The sequence below is a fragment of the Oncorhynchus mykiss genome, chromosome 19 (genome assembly GCF_013265735.2).
Source record: "Oncorhynchus mykiss isolate Arlee chromosome 19, USDA_OmykA_1.1, whole genome shotgun sequence".
Taxonomy (NCBI): domain Eukaryota; kingdom Metazoa; phylum Chordata; class Actinopteri; order Salmoniformes; family Salmonidae; genus Oncorhynchus; species Oncorhynchus mykiss.
Genome location: NC_048583.1, coordinates 47,165,068 through 47,181,198, shown reverse-complemented (window position 1 = coordinate 47,181,198; position 16,131 = coordinate 47,165,068). Strand labels below are relative to the sequence as shown.

At 41.8% G+C, this 16,131-nt stretch overlaps 1 protein-coding gene across 5 annotated transcripts in view; it reads left to right on the top strand.

The window, feature by feature from the left end:
* The first annotated feature begins 8,399 nt into the window (after positions 1-8,399).
* Positions 8,400-16,131, top strand: part of LOC110498370 (ral GTPase-activating protein subunit alpha-2) — a 190,110-nt gene continuing 182,378 nt past the window's right edge. For 2 of the 5 annotated variants that reach the window (XM_036954948.1, XM_036954950.1), the window contains exon 1: positions 8,400-8,697. In XM_036954948.1, coding sequence (XP_036810843.1) covers positions 8,592-8,697 — 106 coding nt within the window. In that variant the 5' untranslated portion in view covers positions 8,400-8,591. The remainder of the gene's footprint in view (positions 8,698-16,131) is intronic. The other 3 variants (XM_036954949.1, XM_036954952.1, XM_036954951.1) reach the window with 2 other exon arrangements.

Genomic DNA, 16,131 nt, shown 5'->3' with positions numbered 1-16,131 from the left:
GGCCACACACACTACTGAGCCTCATTTTGAATTGTTTTAAGGACATTACATCAAAAGTTGGATCAGCCTGTAGTGTGGTTTTCCACTTTAGTTTTGAGTGTGACTCCAAATCCAGACCTCCATGGGTTGATACATTTGATTTCCATTGATCATTTTTGTGTGATTTTGTTGTCAGCACATTCAACTATGTAAAGACAAAAGTATTTAATAAGATTATTTAATTCATTCAGATCTAGGATGTGTTAATTAGTGTTTCCTTTATTTTTTTGAGCAGTGTATAAATGACAGCCAGAGCATGTGTTACTCTGTTATATACGGATACACAGTATTCTGGCACTGTTCAGTGACATTTATGTTTTTACAACTAGGATTCTGGTCTGTCATTCATGTGAACCAATACCTAATCTATGCCCTTGAGACTATGCCTAATGCCCACAGTACATTTATTCCCTCATATTTTCTCCATCTGCAAATGGATTCCTAATATCAACGCCTACTGACTTAGGCTCTTTGTCTTTCAGAGTGAAGGTCTTTCCCTTTCAATGTCTGCACAACTAGCAAATTGGATTGTTGGTACCCCCACAGTGCATAGGTTCAAGACACAGAACAATAGTCTTACACAATAGCGTTTCCCCCCCCAAAAAAATATGCATTTTCTACTCTGAGGTCACAATATAATTTTTGAATAAAACATAGATTTTCACTCTACAGAAAATGATGATAAAGTTATCTAAAAAACAGAGGAATAAGACTTTGCTACGTTTGTGCTTCACTTCGTTTATTTCCAATCTTATTTGAAATAATTTTATATTTTATAATTTGTTCTCCAAAGAGACACAAACCGAAAGGTTGGTAAAAAAGGTCATGTTGAGTCTGCTTTGTACACCACCACCTGGCCATTTCAGTAATCTTCTCCCAACCTTTGCTATTACCTTGTTGAGTAAATCAGTACGATAAATAGGCATTAGACTCAGATTCTAACACATTAAGCTAGTGCTTTGTGAGCATTCTCTAATATTTGAAAATAAAACCTAAGTGTACCTGACTATACAAGCTATTGTGCGATTGTGAATATCTGACATTCAAATTCAGTGCATTCTCATTTAGAAAATGTAATTCCCCTGCCTCCAACACCAAAAAAATCTCACGCTGTACTCCGTATAGTGCAGCATAACCTGTAGCTCACTGCAGGAGGCCTATCTTCTATAAAACCGCATGTCTTTATTGGACAGTAAAAGCTTCCAGTTAACAGATCAAGTGAGTGGCAGGTGGGGTGGGGGGGGGGGGGGGGGGGGGGGGGGGTTCCTGCTAGAAATAACACAGTGTTGTAACACTTTGCCCTGTCTCTCTGCCAGTCCTACAGGGTGCATTATACCAAGCGGGGGGCCAATAGTTTCCAATGGAAACAGGGGTCCATCGTCTCCCTTCTCTATTGCTATGTTCTTTGGGGTCACTTGGATGGCCAGATCAGATGTGTCTCAGTCATGACATATGCTAGTAGGTCAGAGGTCTACCACTATTGCATGCATCACAAGTTGAATCAATCTGAACCGTGCCAGTTGTTCTATTCACCCTCTGATATGATTACCTATATGCGCAGTGTTCTACAGCCAGGTTGCAGTTATTTCAGTCATCTTGATTTAATAAGCTGTTTATACACTGAACTAAAATATAAAAACAAAAATGGACAGCTGTGCCATTTAGATTGCAAAATAGTTGGGAAGAGATTTTCAATGTACCGATTCCATGGCACGTGGTTTATGAATTGACATGCAAAACTGAATTTTTCTATTTAAATTATTATACAAAATTCTTGGAACCAATAGAATGTTATACACTGCTCAAAAAAATAAAGGGAACACTTAAACAACACAATGTAACTCCAAGTCAATCACACTTCTGTGAAATGAAACTGTCCACTTAGGAAGCAACACTGATTGACAATAAATATCACATGCTGTTGTGCAAATGGAATAGACAACAGGTGGAAATTATAGGCAACTTTGCTCGCCCCAATAAAGGAGTGGTTCTGCAGGTGGTGCCCAAAGACCACTTCTCAGTTCCTATGCTGCTTTAAATGCTGGCGGTGTTTTCACTCTAGTGGTAGCATGAGATGGAGTCTACAACCCACACAAGTGGCTCAGGTAGTGCAGCTCATCCAGGATGGCACATCAATGCGAGCTGTGGCAAGAAGGTTTGCTGTGTCTGTCAGCGTAGTGTCCAGAGCATGGAGGCACACACACGTGCTATATATATATATTATATATACACACAGTTTAAGTCGGAAGTTTACATACACCTTAGCCAAGTACATTTAAACTCAGTTTTTCACAATTCCTGACATTGAATCCTAGGAAAAATTCCCTGTCTTAGGTCAGTTAGGATCACCGCTTTATTTTAAGAATGTGAAATGTTAGAATAATAGTAGAGATAATTATTTATTTCAGCTTATATATCTTCTGCGCTGCAGAAAGGGCCGACGGAGTCGTCTTCTGGTCAGGCTCCGTAGACGGGCACATTGCTCACCGCTCCCGAGTATACTACTCGCCAATGTCCAGTCTCTTGACAACAAGGTTGACAAAATTCGAGCAAGGGTTGCCTTCCAGAGAGACATCAGAGATTGTAGCATTCTCTGTTTCACGGAAACATGGCTCACTCGGGATATGTTATCAGAGTCAGTACAGCCACCCAGTTTTATTCACGCATCGCGCCGACAGAAACAAACATCTCTCAAGCAGGCACCTCGATGGCCCTGAAAGAACTTCATTGGACTATGTAAACTGGAAACCACATATCCTGAGGATGCATTTATTGTAGCTGGGGATTTTAACAAAGCTAATCTGAAAACAAGGCTCCCTAAATTTTATCAGCATATCGAATGCACGACCGGGCTGGCAGCATTCTGGATCACTGCTACTCTAACTTCCGCGACACATACAAATCCCTCCCTCGCCCTCCTTTCGGCAAATCTGACCACAACTCCATTTTGTTGCTCCCTGCCTATAGACAGAAACTAAAACAGGAAACACCCGTGCTCAGGTCTGTTCAACACTGGTCAGAGCAATCTGATTCCACACTTCAAGATTGAAGCAATCACATGGACTGGGATATGTTCCGGATTGCCTCAGCCAACAACATTTATGTATACGCTGATTCTGTGAGAGTTTATTAGCAAGTGCATCAGTGAGGTTGTACCCACACTGACTATTAATACCTTCCCCAACCAAAAAACGTGGATTGATCGCAGCATTCGCTCAAAACTGAAAGTGCGAACTACTGCTTTTAATTATGGCAAGGCGACCGGAAACATGACTGAATACAGTGTAGCTATTCCCTCCGCAAGGCAATCAAACAAGCTAAGCGTCAGTATAGACAAAGTAGAGTCGCAATTCAATGGCTCAGACACGAGACGTATGTGGCAGGGTCTACAGTCAATCACAGATTACAAAAAGAAAACCAGCCTCGTCGTGGACACCGACGTCTTGCTCCCAGACAAACTAAACAACTTTGCTCGCTTTGAGGACAATACAGTGCCACTGACATGGCCATCACAAAGCCCTGACCTCAACCCTATAGAAAATTTGTGGCCAGAACTGAAAAAGCGTGTGTGAGCAAAGAGGCCTACAAACCTGACTCGTTTACACGAGCCCTGTCAGGAGGAATGGGCCGAAATTCACCCAACTTACTGTGGGAAGCTTGTGGAAGGCTACCCAAAACGTTTGACCCATGTTAAACAATTTAAAGACAAAGCTACCAAATACTAATTGAGTGTATGTAAACTTCTGACCCACTGGGAATGTGATGAAAGAAATAAAAGCTGAAAAAAAAAATCACTCTACAATTTTTCTGATATTTCACATTCTTAAAATAAAATGTATTTGGCTAAGTAGTATGTAAACTTCCGACTTTTTTATTTCTTTCATCACATTCCCAGTGGGTCAGAAGTTTACATATATATATATATATATAGTTGAAGTCGGAAGTTTACATACTACTTAGCCAAATACATTTTATTTTAAGAATGTGAAATATCAGAAAAATTGTAGAGTGATTTTTTTTTTCAGCTTTTATTTCTTACACACAAACACACACAGTGACGGAAAAAAGTATTTGATCCCCTGCTGATTTTGTACGTTTGCCCACTGACAAAGAAATGATCAGTCTATAATTTTAATGGTAGGTTTATTTAAACAGTGAGAGACAGAAATCCAGAAAACCGCATTTCAAACATGTTATAAATTGATTTGCATTTTAATGAGGGAAATAAGTATTTTTCCCTCACTGGATATACACACACAGTTCCTTGCAAAAGTATTCATCCCCCTTGGCGTTTATCCTATGTCGTTGCATTACAACCTGTAATTTGGGGGGGATTTCATGATTTGGACATACATAAAATAGTCAAAATTGGAGAAGTGAAAAGAAAAAAAAAAGAACTTGCTTAAAAAAAATAGCTTTAATACTGGAGTGATAGATGTGCAGATGATGACGTGCAAGTAAAGATACTGGGGTGCAAAAGAGCAAGAGGGTAAGTAATAATATGGGGATGGGTGTGCTATTTACAGATTGGCTGTGTACAGGTACAGTGATCAGTAAGCTGCTCTGACAGCTGATGCTTAAAGTTAGACAGGGAGATATAAGACTCCAGCTTCAGAGATTTTTGCAATTCGTTCCAGTCATTGGCAGCAGAGAACTGGAAAGAAAAGCGGCCAAATGAAGTGTTGGCTTTGGTGATGACCAGTGCAATTTACCTGCTGGAGCGTGTGCTACGGGTGAGTGTTGCTATGGTGACCAGTGAGCTGAGATAAGGCGTGGCTTTACCTAGCAAAGTCTTATAGATGACCTGTAGCCAGTGGGTTTGGCGACGGATATTTAGTGAGGGCCAGCCAACGAGAGCATACTGGTCGCAGTGGTGGGTAGTATATTTGGTTTGGTGATAAAACGGATGGCACTATGATGGACTACATTCAATTTGCTGAGTAGAGTGTTGGGGGCTGTTTTGACATGACATCGCCAAAGTCAAGGATCGGTAGGATATATGGGAGATTGGAAATTATGCAGACAATTACATAGATGGAAGCTACAATCCATGCACAATATTAAAGCTGATTTACCCCCAAAAATGTTTTCTCCAAAATAAAAAATAATTAACACAACATGCAACAATTTAAAAGATTTTATCGATACACACTTCATATAAGGAAATCAGTCAATTGAACAAATTAATTTGGCCCTGATCCAGGGTTCCCCAACTTGCGGCGTATTTGGCCCTCAGGTGATTTTATTTGGCCCCCCCAAGTTGACTGATTTTTTTCTCATTGTTTTTCTCAAAAATGTATTTAAAAAAAAAAAAAACAGGAAATCAGTTCCAAGTTGTTTTAATTTTGGAAATGTGTTCCCAAGTATCCCCATGCATAATACGTAATATATGATCATATACAAATGTAAGCAAGTTAAGTTATTATCTTTGTCAAATACTATATACATTTGGGCTTTTTGCAGTCAATTTAATATCTTAAAATTATTTGTGTTCCGGCCCCCCGACCATCCGCTCAAGAAAAAAGTCAGCCCGCGGCTGAGTCAAGTTGACGATCCCTGCCCTAATCTATGGATGTTACATGACTGGGAATACAGATATGCATATGTTGGTCACAGATACCTTAAAAAGAAGGTATAGATCTGAAAACCAGTCAGTATCTGGTGTGACCAAAATTTGCCTCATGCAGCGCGACACATCTCCTTTGCATAGAGTTGATCAGGCTGTTGATTGTGGCCTGTGGAATGTTGTCCCACTCCTCTCCAATGGCTGTGCGAAGTTGCTGGATATTGGCAGGAACTGGAACATGCTGTTGTACACGTTGATTCAGAGCATCCCAAACATGCTCAATGTTTGGGAAGCTTTCTCTTTCCATGGAAGAACTGAGACATGCTCAGCTTCCAGGAATGGTGTACAGATCCTTGCGACATGGGGCTGTGCATTATCATGCTGAAATATGAGGTGATGGTGGCGGATGAATGGCATGACAATGGGCCCACAGGATCTCGTCACAGTATATGTGCATTCAAATTGCCATCGATAAAATGCAATTGTGTTCGTTGTCCATAGCTTACGCCTGCCCAAACCATAACCCCACCGCCACCATGGGGCACCCTGTTGACAACGTTTAGATCATCAAACTGCTGATATGTCCACTGAAGTTGGTTACGAAGCCGAACTGCAGTCAGGTGAGGACAAAGACAAGCCTCCCTGAGACGGTTACTGACAGTTTTGCAAAAATTATTCAGTTGTGCCAACTCACAATTTCATCAGCTGTCTGGGTGGCTGGTCTCAGACGATCCCGCAAGTGAAGAAGCAGGATGTGGAGGTCCTGGGCTGGCATGGTTACACGTGGTCTACGGTTTTGTGTCTGGTTGGATGTACTGCCAAATGTACTGAGAAATTTTTATAAAATTATCTGGCAACAGCTCTGGTGAACATTCCTGCAGTCAACATGCAAATTGCACACTCCCTTAAAACTTGAATCATCTGTGGCATTGCGTGACAAAACTTCACATTTTAGAGTGGCCAGCACAAGGTATGTAATTATCATGCTCTTTAATCAGCTTCTCGATATCCCACACCTGTCAGCTGGCTGGATTATCTTGACAAAGGACAAAATGCTCACTGACAGGGATGTAAACAAATTTGTGCACAACATTTGAGAGAAATAAGCTTTTTGTGCATATGGAACATTTCTGGGATCTTTTATATTAGTATATTTAGCTTACCTTTTTTTATCCTACAACTTTATTCAATATTTGTAAAGTAACTTTGTTGCCCTATTGTTCACTGGAGGGCCTACAAGAGAACAACAAAAACCATTAACTTGGAAACCTGGTACCACAACTCTTCCACTTCACCAACAACTTCTAGTTGCCAGTGTCATTCTAGAAAGACTGATGCCCTAGGTCTCTTTCTTCCTGATTCCTTTGCTTGAGAATACATTAATTTCAATAGAATAGGAACACACGGCAATGCAATAAGGTTGATATAGTAGTCGATCAAAGTCAGACCAAGTATTTTAATATATTTCACTACTTTCCTTAATTAAAACTTCTTCCACTACAGCAAAAATATTTTTAAAGAGCTAAAGCAAGTCCCACAATTATTCTTTATGGAAAATAACCTATTAATAATACAATTTTTGTGATTGTGATGTATATTTACAAGAAGGTAATTTATAGCTCCAGCAGCAGTACCAAAGTTAAACACCAGGTAACACTGGAGCTAACTTGGCATTCACAGCTAATTTTCTGAAAGGGTCTGTGCTGTCTGGAATCTTTGGGATGTCCCTACCCATTTAAGTCTTTCCTGATGAAAGTGAAACATCTGTTTTACTTGGATCAAGTAAAGGGTTGCTTTAAGAGCACATGGTTTCCAAAGAAAAATAATGCTTCAAATAAAATAAAATTGTATTTGTTACATGCGCCGAATAGACCTTACCGGGAAATGTTTACTTACAATCCCTTAACCAACAATGCAATTCAAGAAATAGAGTTAAGAAAATATGCGGGGTACAGGTTAGTCTAGGTAATGTGTATATGTAGGTATGGGTAAAGTGACTATGCATAGATAATTAAGAATTGATGTTAATTTCCAGCACCTGTTTGTAGACATTTGTCATGAAAAGACTAAAGCACACAACAAATCCACTTTATTTTTGTGTCTCTTTAAATTCCTAAATATTCAGGGGTTAGATTAGAATAATTCTTCATTACATTTAAATGGGTTGCCTTTAGCCAGTGAATATGAGAATAGGTTCTCAATGGACTCACCTACTGAAATAAAGGTTAATTAAAAAGGTGCGGATCTATAGGGGGGCATGTTCTGATGGGAGGCATAATTTAATGGCACTGTTCTATCAGACAATGCCTTCCCATAGGAACATGCCTCCCCCCCAAACGATATGCCTCCATAAACCATGTACAAAGTGGAATACGGCTTTAATCTTCAAAACTGCAAGGACACTTCCTATACATGTATATTAAATAAATACTAGATAGAAAGCTTATTGACTTTATAAAAACAACTGGCTTGTATAGGCTATGATGCTAGAAAGACTAGCGAGTACAGACTAGCCAGTTGTTTTTATAAAGTCATTATGCTTTGTGTTTAGTATTTATTTAGTATGCATTGTGGTGCTTAGTGCCCTGAAGATTATGACTGTCAATTAATTTGAGAGTGGTGCATTTCTCCAACTCAACTTTCTTGCCTCAGTTTAGTTTACCAAACAAAATTGGCAATGTCAGGCTGTCGAAACTACAGAATCTGACTTTAATAATCATATCAGAGCCAGTGACATTATTACATTTCTGTGAAAAATTGTAAGCATTGGACAAGTGCTTGCTGGTTACGTCCAACAGGGGGCGTGGCCACGCAACGAGCTGCGCTTCCGTGTTTACAAAACCACGAAAAGGGAGGTGACTAGCGGCGAAACGTATGTTTGCCGAGCAAGAATAGAGCGGTGGTGAGGAAAGTGGCACTGTCAAATCATAGGCTGACTGCATGTTAAAAAAGACGTAGTTAATTCCAGATTGCGTTTTACAGCGGAATGTTCACTCGAAGGGGCCATGGAGACGTCAAGAAATCTACACAGAAAGTTCTGGACCCAAAGAAGGATGTATTGACCCGACTGAAGCACCTCCGGTCACTGTTAGGTGAGTAAAACGTCAACGAGCTTTGCTGCTGCACCGAGCAGTGGCTCGCTCGCTTGATTATTGATGGTACCTGCCTCCAAGCAAGCTAACTAACGTTAGATGGCTCTGTAGCTAGCAACATGGGTGCATACCTTTTGAGTCCAATGTTTTTTTACAACGTCGAATACATTGATTTGTCGTCACGCTGATATAAGCGTGGAACGTGTTAGCTAACGTTATTAAGCCAAGCCATCCCTTGTGGCTAGCGCGTCTGTCTAACTAGCAAGCCACAATGTCATTGTAGAACGGCTAGCTAAATTAACTGATTAGCATGCCAGTCAGCAGCACAGCAGGCAGGTTTTCGAAAACCAACGCATTACCTTTAGCCACCTAGGTTTGTGCTAACAGGGTACTTAGCTTAATATCCCTGGTACTAACTAGATAACAATAGCAGCCAACTTGCATAACAAAACTGGTTAACTATCAACTTCGTCCTTCAAGGGCTAGCAAACATAGCCACTGTCTAATTTATTGGAATGTAACTTAGATCGCCAGCTTACACTAACAAAATAGGCATTGTTTGTAGCCACAGCCTGAAATTAAGTACTGCAAAAACGTTCATTACAAGCCAGAATGCTGGATACAAGTACATTTAAACTTACTCTACCGGTTGGTCCTTCTAGTACTCGAAATTTGAGACAAAATATCAATTATATACCCGAGTTTTTGGAGTGCAGGTACTGCCATCGAGCACACAACCATGTAAACTAAACACCTGTAAGACTTCGATTTGTATGCATGCACCGCGTGCATGTACTTCTGTCATGTGCACGTGCCTTAGGTGATGCGCAAACAGATAATTGCATTTAATAATAATTTCCTGTTGATATTTTGTCAGAATTAATAACCAACCCCACTGACATTTTGTAGAGTAAGTTAAAATATAATTGTATTTAACATTCATGGCAGACAAGGAATGTTTGCCAATATTGCTAAATAGGGGGGGAAAAAACGACTCCCATTGTCTCCGTATACACCATACGAAGACAGTGGGAGCTCATTTCATGAAGCTCACTTTGATCAACTTAGACCCTCCGCGCACATCAGCTCCCACGAAGCATCGTTACCTATCACTCCTCAAAAGCCGCGGTCCTTGCAGAATAAGGGAAACGACAACTTCAAGTCTCAGAGCGAGTGACGTCACCAATTGAAACGCTATTAGCGCGCACCCGCTACCCTGCTAGCCACTTCACCTATCTGGGATGATCCCCCTGTCATTTAGGCCCTACCCGTCAACCACTTTACACTACGTCTGTGTACGAATCTTAATCTCACAACCACTGTATTACAATTGCTGAAGTAGTGCATATCCGGGCACTTTCCTGCTGACACTGCAGATTCAATGTCAAGACTTGTATGGTCAAGAATCAAGATAGAGGTCAACAGCGGGCCGAGGCAGTCTGTTACTTCTGTTTTACTTGTCCTCATGTGTGGGTAAAAATAAGGCAACTCAAATGTTATTTGTCACAGTGAAATGCTTAGTTACGGGTCCTTTTCTCACAATGCAAGGATAAAGTTACAACAAAGCAGTAAATACATTATGTGAATTACAAATAATGATGACGATAAAAAAAATACAAACATGGCTATATACAGGGAGTGCCAGGTAATAACGTGGCTATATACAGGGAGTGCCAGGTAATAACGTGGCTATATACAGGGAGTACCAGGTAATAACGTGGCTATATACAGGGAGTGCCAGGTAATAACGTGGCTATATACAGGGAGTGCCGGGTATTAACGTGGCTATATACAGGGAGTGCCGGGTATTAACGTGGCTATAAACATGGAGTGCCGGGTATTAACGTGGCTATATACAGGGAGTGCCGGGTATTAACGTGGCTATATACAGGGAGTGCCGGGTATTAACGTGGCTATATACAGGGAGTACCGGGTAATAGCGTGGCTATATACAGGGAGTACCGGGTAATAGCGTGACTATATACAGGGAGTACCGGGTAATAGCGTGACTATATACAGGGAGTACCGGGTAATAGCGTGACTATATACAGGGAGTACTGGGTAATAGCGTGACTATATACAGGGAGTACCGGGTAATAGCGTGACTATATACAGGGAGTACCGGGTAATAGCGTGACTATATACAGGGAGTACCGGGTAATAGCGTGACTATATACAGGGAGTACCGGGTAATAGCGTGACTATATGCAGGGAGTACCGGGTAATAGCGTGACTATATGCAGGGAGTACCGGGTAATAGCGTGACTATATACAGGGAGTACCGGGTAATAGCGTGACTATATACAGGGAGTACCGGGTAATAGCGTGACTATATACAGGGAGTACCGGGTAATAGCGTGACTATATACAGGGAGTACCGGGTAATAGCGTGACTATATACAGGGAGTACCGGGTAATAGCGTGACTATATACAGGGAGTACCGGGTAATAGCGTGACTATATACAGGGAGTACCGGGTAATAGCGTGACTATATACAGGGAGTACCGGGTAATAGCGTGACTATATGCAGGGAGTACCGGGTAATAGCGTGACTATATGCAGGGAGTACCGGGTAATAGCGTGACTATATACAGGGAGTACCGGGTAATAGCGTGACTATATACAGGGAGTACCGGGTAATAGCGTGACTATATACAGGGAGTACCGGGTAATAGCGTGACTATATACAGGGAGTACCGGGTAATAGCGTGACTATATACAGGGAGTACCGGGTAATAGCGTGACTATATACAGGGAGTACCGGGTAATAGCGTGACTATATACAGGGAGTACCGGGTAATAGCGTGACTATATACAGGGAGTACCGGGTAATAGCGTGACTATATACAGGGAGTACCGGGTAATAGCGTGACTATATACAGGGAGTACCGGGTAATAGCGTGACTATATACAGGGAGTACCGGGTAATAGCGTGACTATATACAGGGAGTACCGGGTAATAGCGTGACTATATACAGGGAGTACCGGGTAATAGCGTGACTATTTACAGGGACTACCGGGTAATAACGTGGCTATATACAGGGAGTACCGGGTAGTAACGTGGCTATATACAGGGAGTACCAGTACCGAGTTGATGTGCAGGGGAACGAGGTAGTTGAGGTAAATACACTATATTCATTATATATACAAAAGTATGTGAACACCCCTTCAAATTAGTGGACTTTGCTATTTCAGCCACACCCATTGCTGACAGGTGTATAAAATTGAGCATGCAACCATGCAATCTCCATAGACAAACATTTGCAGTTGAATGGCCTTACTGAAGAGCTCAGTGACTTTCAACGTGGCACAATCATAGGATGCCACCTTTCCAACAAGTCAGTCCGTCAAATTTCTGCCCTGTTTGAGCTACCCCGGTCAACTGTAAGTGTTGTTGTGAAATGGAAACGTCTAGGAACAACAATGGCTCAGCCGTGAAGTGGTAGGCTCACAGAACGGGAGCACTGAAGCACGTAGCATGTAAAAATAGTCTGTCCTTAGTTGCAACACTCACTACCGAGTTCCAAACACTCTCTGGAAACAACGTCAGCACAACAACTGTTCGTCGGGAGCTTCATGAAATGGGTTTCCATGGTCGAGCAGCTGCTCACAAGCCTAAGATCACCATGTGAAATGCAAAGCGTCGGCTGGAGTGGTGTAAAGCTTGCTGCCATTGGACTCTGGAGCAGTGGAAACACGTTCTCTGGAGTGATGAATCACACTTCATCATCTGGCAGTCCGTCAGACAAATTTGGGTTTGGCGGATGCCAGGAGAACGCTACTTGTCCCAATGCAAAGTGCCAACTGATGGTTTGGGGCTGTTTTTCATGGTTCTGTCTAGGCCCCTTAGTTCCAGTGAAGGGAAATCTTAACGCTACAATGTACAATGAAATTCTAGACTATTCTGTGCTTCCAGGTTTGTGGCAACAGTTTGGGGAAGGCCCGCTCCGATTTCAGCTCGACAATACCCCCGTGGACAAAGCGAGGTCCATACAGAAATGGTTTGTCGAGATCGGTGTCGAAGAACTTGATTGCCATGTACAGAGCCCTGACCTCAAACCCAATGAACACCTTGAATTGAAATGCCGGCTGTGAGCCAAGCCTAATCATCCAACCTCACTAATGCTCTTGTGGCTGACTGGAAGCAAGTCCCCTCAGCAATGTTCCAGCATCTAGTGGAAAGCCTTCCCAGAAGAGTGGAGGCTGTTATAGCAGCAAAGGGGGGACCAACTCCATATTAATGTCCATGATTTTGGAATGAGAATTTCACCAAGTAGGTGTCCATACTTTCAGTCATGTAGTGTATATACGTATACAGTGGGGCAAAAAAGTATTTAGTCAGCCACCAATTGTGCAAGTTCTCCCACTTAAAAAGATGAGAGAGGCCTGTAATTTTCATCATAGGTACACTTCAACTATGACAGACAAAATGAGAAAAAAAATCCAGAAAATCACATTGTAGGATTTTTAATTAATTAATTTGCAAATGATGGTGGAAAATAAGTATTTGGTCACCTACAAACAAGCAAGATTAATGGCTCTCACAGACCTGTAACTTCTTCTTTAAGAGGCTCCTCTGTCCTCCACTCGTTACCTGTATTAATGGCACCTGTTTGAACTTGTTATCAGTATAAAAGACACCTGTCCACAACCTCAAAAAGTCACACTCCAAACTCCACTATGGCCAAGACCAAAGAGCTGTCAAAGGACACCAGAAACAAAATTGTAGACCTGCACCAGGCTGGGAAGACTGAATCTGCAATAGGTAAGCAGTTTGGTTTGAAGAAATCAACTGTGGGAGCAATTATTAGGAAATGGAAGACATACAAGAACACTGACAGTCTCCCTCGATCTGGGGCTCCACGCAAGATCTCACCCCGTGGGGTCAAAATGATCACAAGAACGGTGAGCAAAAAATCCCAGAACCACACAGGGGGACCTAGTGAATGACCTGCAGAGAGCTGGGACCAAAGTAACAAAGCCTACTATCAGTAACACACTACGCCGCCAGGGACTCAAATCCTGCAGTGCCAGACGTGTCCCCCTGCTTAAGCCAGTACATGTCCAGACCCGTCTGAAGTTTGCTAGAGAGCATTTGGATGATCCAGAAGAAGATTGGAAGAATGTCATATGGTCAGATGAAACCAAAATATAACTTTTTGGTAAAAACTCAACTCGTTGCATCCAAAGAACACCATACCTACTGTAAAGAATGGGGGTGGAAACATCATGCTTTGGGGCTGTTTTTCTGCAAAGTGACCATGACGACTGATCCGTGAAAAGGAAAGAATGAATGGGGCCATGTATCGTGTGATTTTTGGGTGAAAACCTCCTTCCATCAGCAAGGGCATTGAATATGAAACATGACAATGATCCCAAACACCCGGGCAACGAAGGAGTGGCTTCGTAAGAAGCATTTCAAGGTCCTGGAGTGGCCTAGCCAGTCTCCAGATCTCAACCCCATAGAACATCTTTGGAGGGAGTTGAAAGTCCATGCTGCCCAGCAACAGCCCCAAAACATCACTGCTCTAGAGGAGATCTGCATGGAGGAATGGGCCAAAATACCAGCAACAGTGTGTGAAAACCTTGTGAAGACTTACAGAAAACGTTTGACCTCTGTCATTGCCAACAAAGGGTATATAACAAAGTATTGAGATAAACATTTGTTATTGACCAAATACTTGTTATTGACCCAATATTGTTATTGACCAAATACTTATTTTCCACCATAATTTGCAAATAAATAAATTAAAAATCCTACAATGTGATTTTCTGGATTTTTTTTCCTAATTTTGTCTGTCATAGTTGAAGTGTTGAAGTGTACCTATGATGAGGCCTACAGGCCTCTCATCTTTTTAAGTGGGAGAACTTGCACAATTGGTGTCTGACTAAATACTTTTTTGCCCCACTGTAGGTAGGGGTAAAGTGACTCTGAAACAGGATAGATAATAGACAGTAAGTAGTAGGTCTGTTTGCAGTGGCTGATAGCTGGCCCTCCTTATTTATGTTCAATGGCCATCCCCCTACTGCAGTCGGTGTTTGCAGCATAGGAAGGTTTTCCTCCTGGTCTGGTGCTGGCTTTTCACGATGTGGACAGGAAGTGGGGATGAGTGATAAGGTGCTTCTTTACACAGTTTAGGTTGGCCTATTTTTTTATATTTTTTATTATTGCTCACTGCTCACCATGATGTGTGCTGCTATAAATGATGTTGAAAGCTTACAAAACGATGTGGTTTTCATGTTCAAAAGGCCTTTTTGTTAATGAGAACTCAGACACACACTTACGAAAGAACACAGGCAAATGTCACTGCACTCCCTTCGTTCTTACCGAAAGATAAAACATGCCACTTAAAATGTTTTTGATATCAAGATAGGACTGATATTAAAGGCTCTTCTAAATGTCAGGGACATCCTGAAACTATTACCCCTATCCATGTTGATTCCGCTTAACTCAAGTTTGATGTAAGCCCAGTATCATAGCATGACATCACTAGGCTATGGTCAGTCGCAAGGCCAGGAATAGTTCCTGGTCCATTTGCCCTAAAAGTGCGTCTTTGCGTTGGTTTTGTGCCCAGTTAACATGTATGTCATGTTGAGTATGAGAGCGGCTGCATGTTTATTTTCTGGTCATGCCTGGCTGGATCTGGCTGATGTTGTTAATTACAGGAGCCTGCTAGACCACCTGATCACACACCTCCTCTGTGACTGGAGCTGTGCATGACTATTCCTTACCTCAAAGGCAATGGAAAAAGCCTAGACAACAATTCAGAGAGAATTTGCTTTATTATTAATTTTTCTAAGATGCAGTGTAAACAACTTCCTTGACCTAAAACAGCAGGTAGCCTCCATGGGAACAATGGTAAATAAGTGCAAGTGTTGTTGGTGATAACTGTGTGTGTGTGTAAAAGGCAGAGGGAATGTTTACCACAGTGTCACTTCATCCGCTCCATGTTTTTGCTGTGAATGTTGGTGGGGTCAGGGTCAAATGGGATAGCTGCTGTTAGGAGGTAAAGCTCTGGGGAAACAATGACTGCCACATCGGAAACCCCCTCAACAAGCTCCTTTTCCCTGTTGAATCAAGCTGAGACCTCTTGGCATGTGATTTTCCTCTTTTCAAAACACACCGGATAGCTTTGAACTCGTTATCTTTAACCCCTGTCCACAGTGTAGCCTACTTTCGAACACTTGTCTATGTTCAATGTACCATAGAAAACAAGCTTATTGCTGTGATTCTGCTAATGCGTCAGAATTTAGAAGCACATCTTAGCTAGGCTGCATTAATAAATGACAGTCAGGCTAGCCTATGTGACTGAGTAGTCTATTTTAGAAAGTCTGTATATGTTCTTTGAGGTACAAGCTGAGCTTTACAATCAGCCTACTCACTTTCTCTGGACACCAGCTTATCAGAAAACTAAACCAGCCTAAATTTCCAT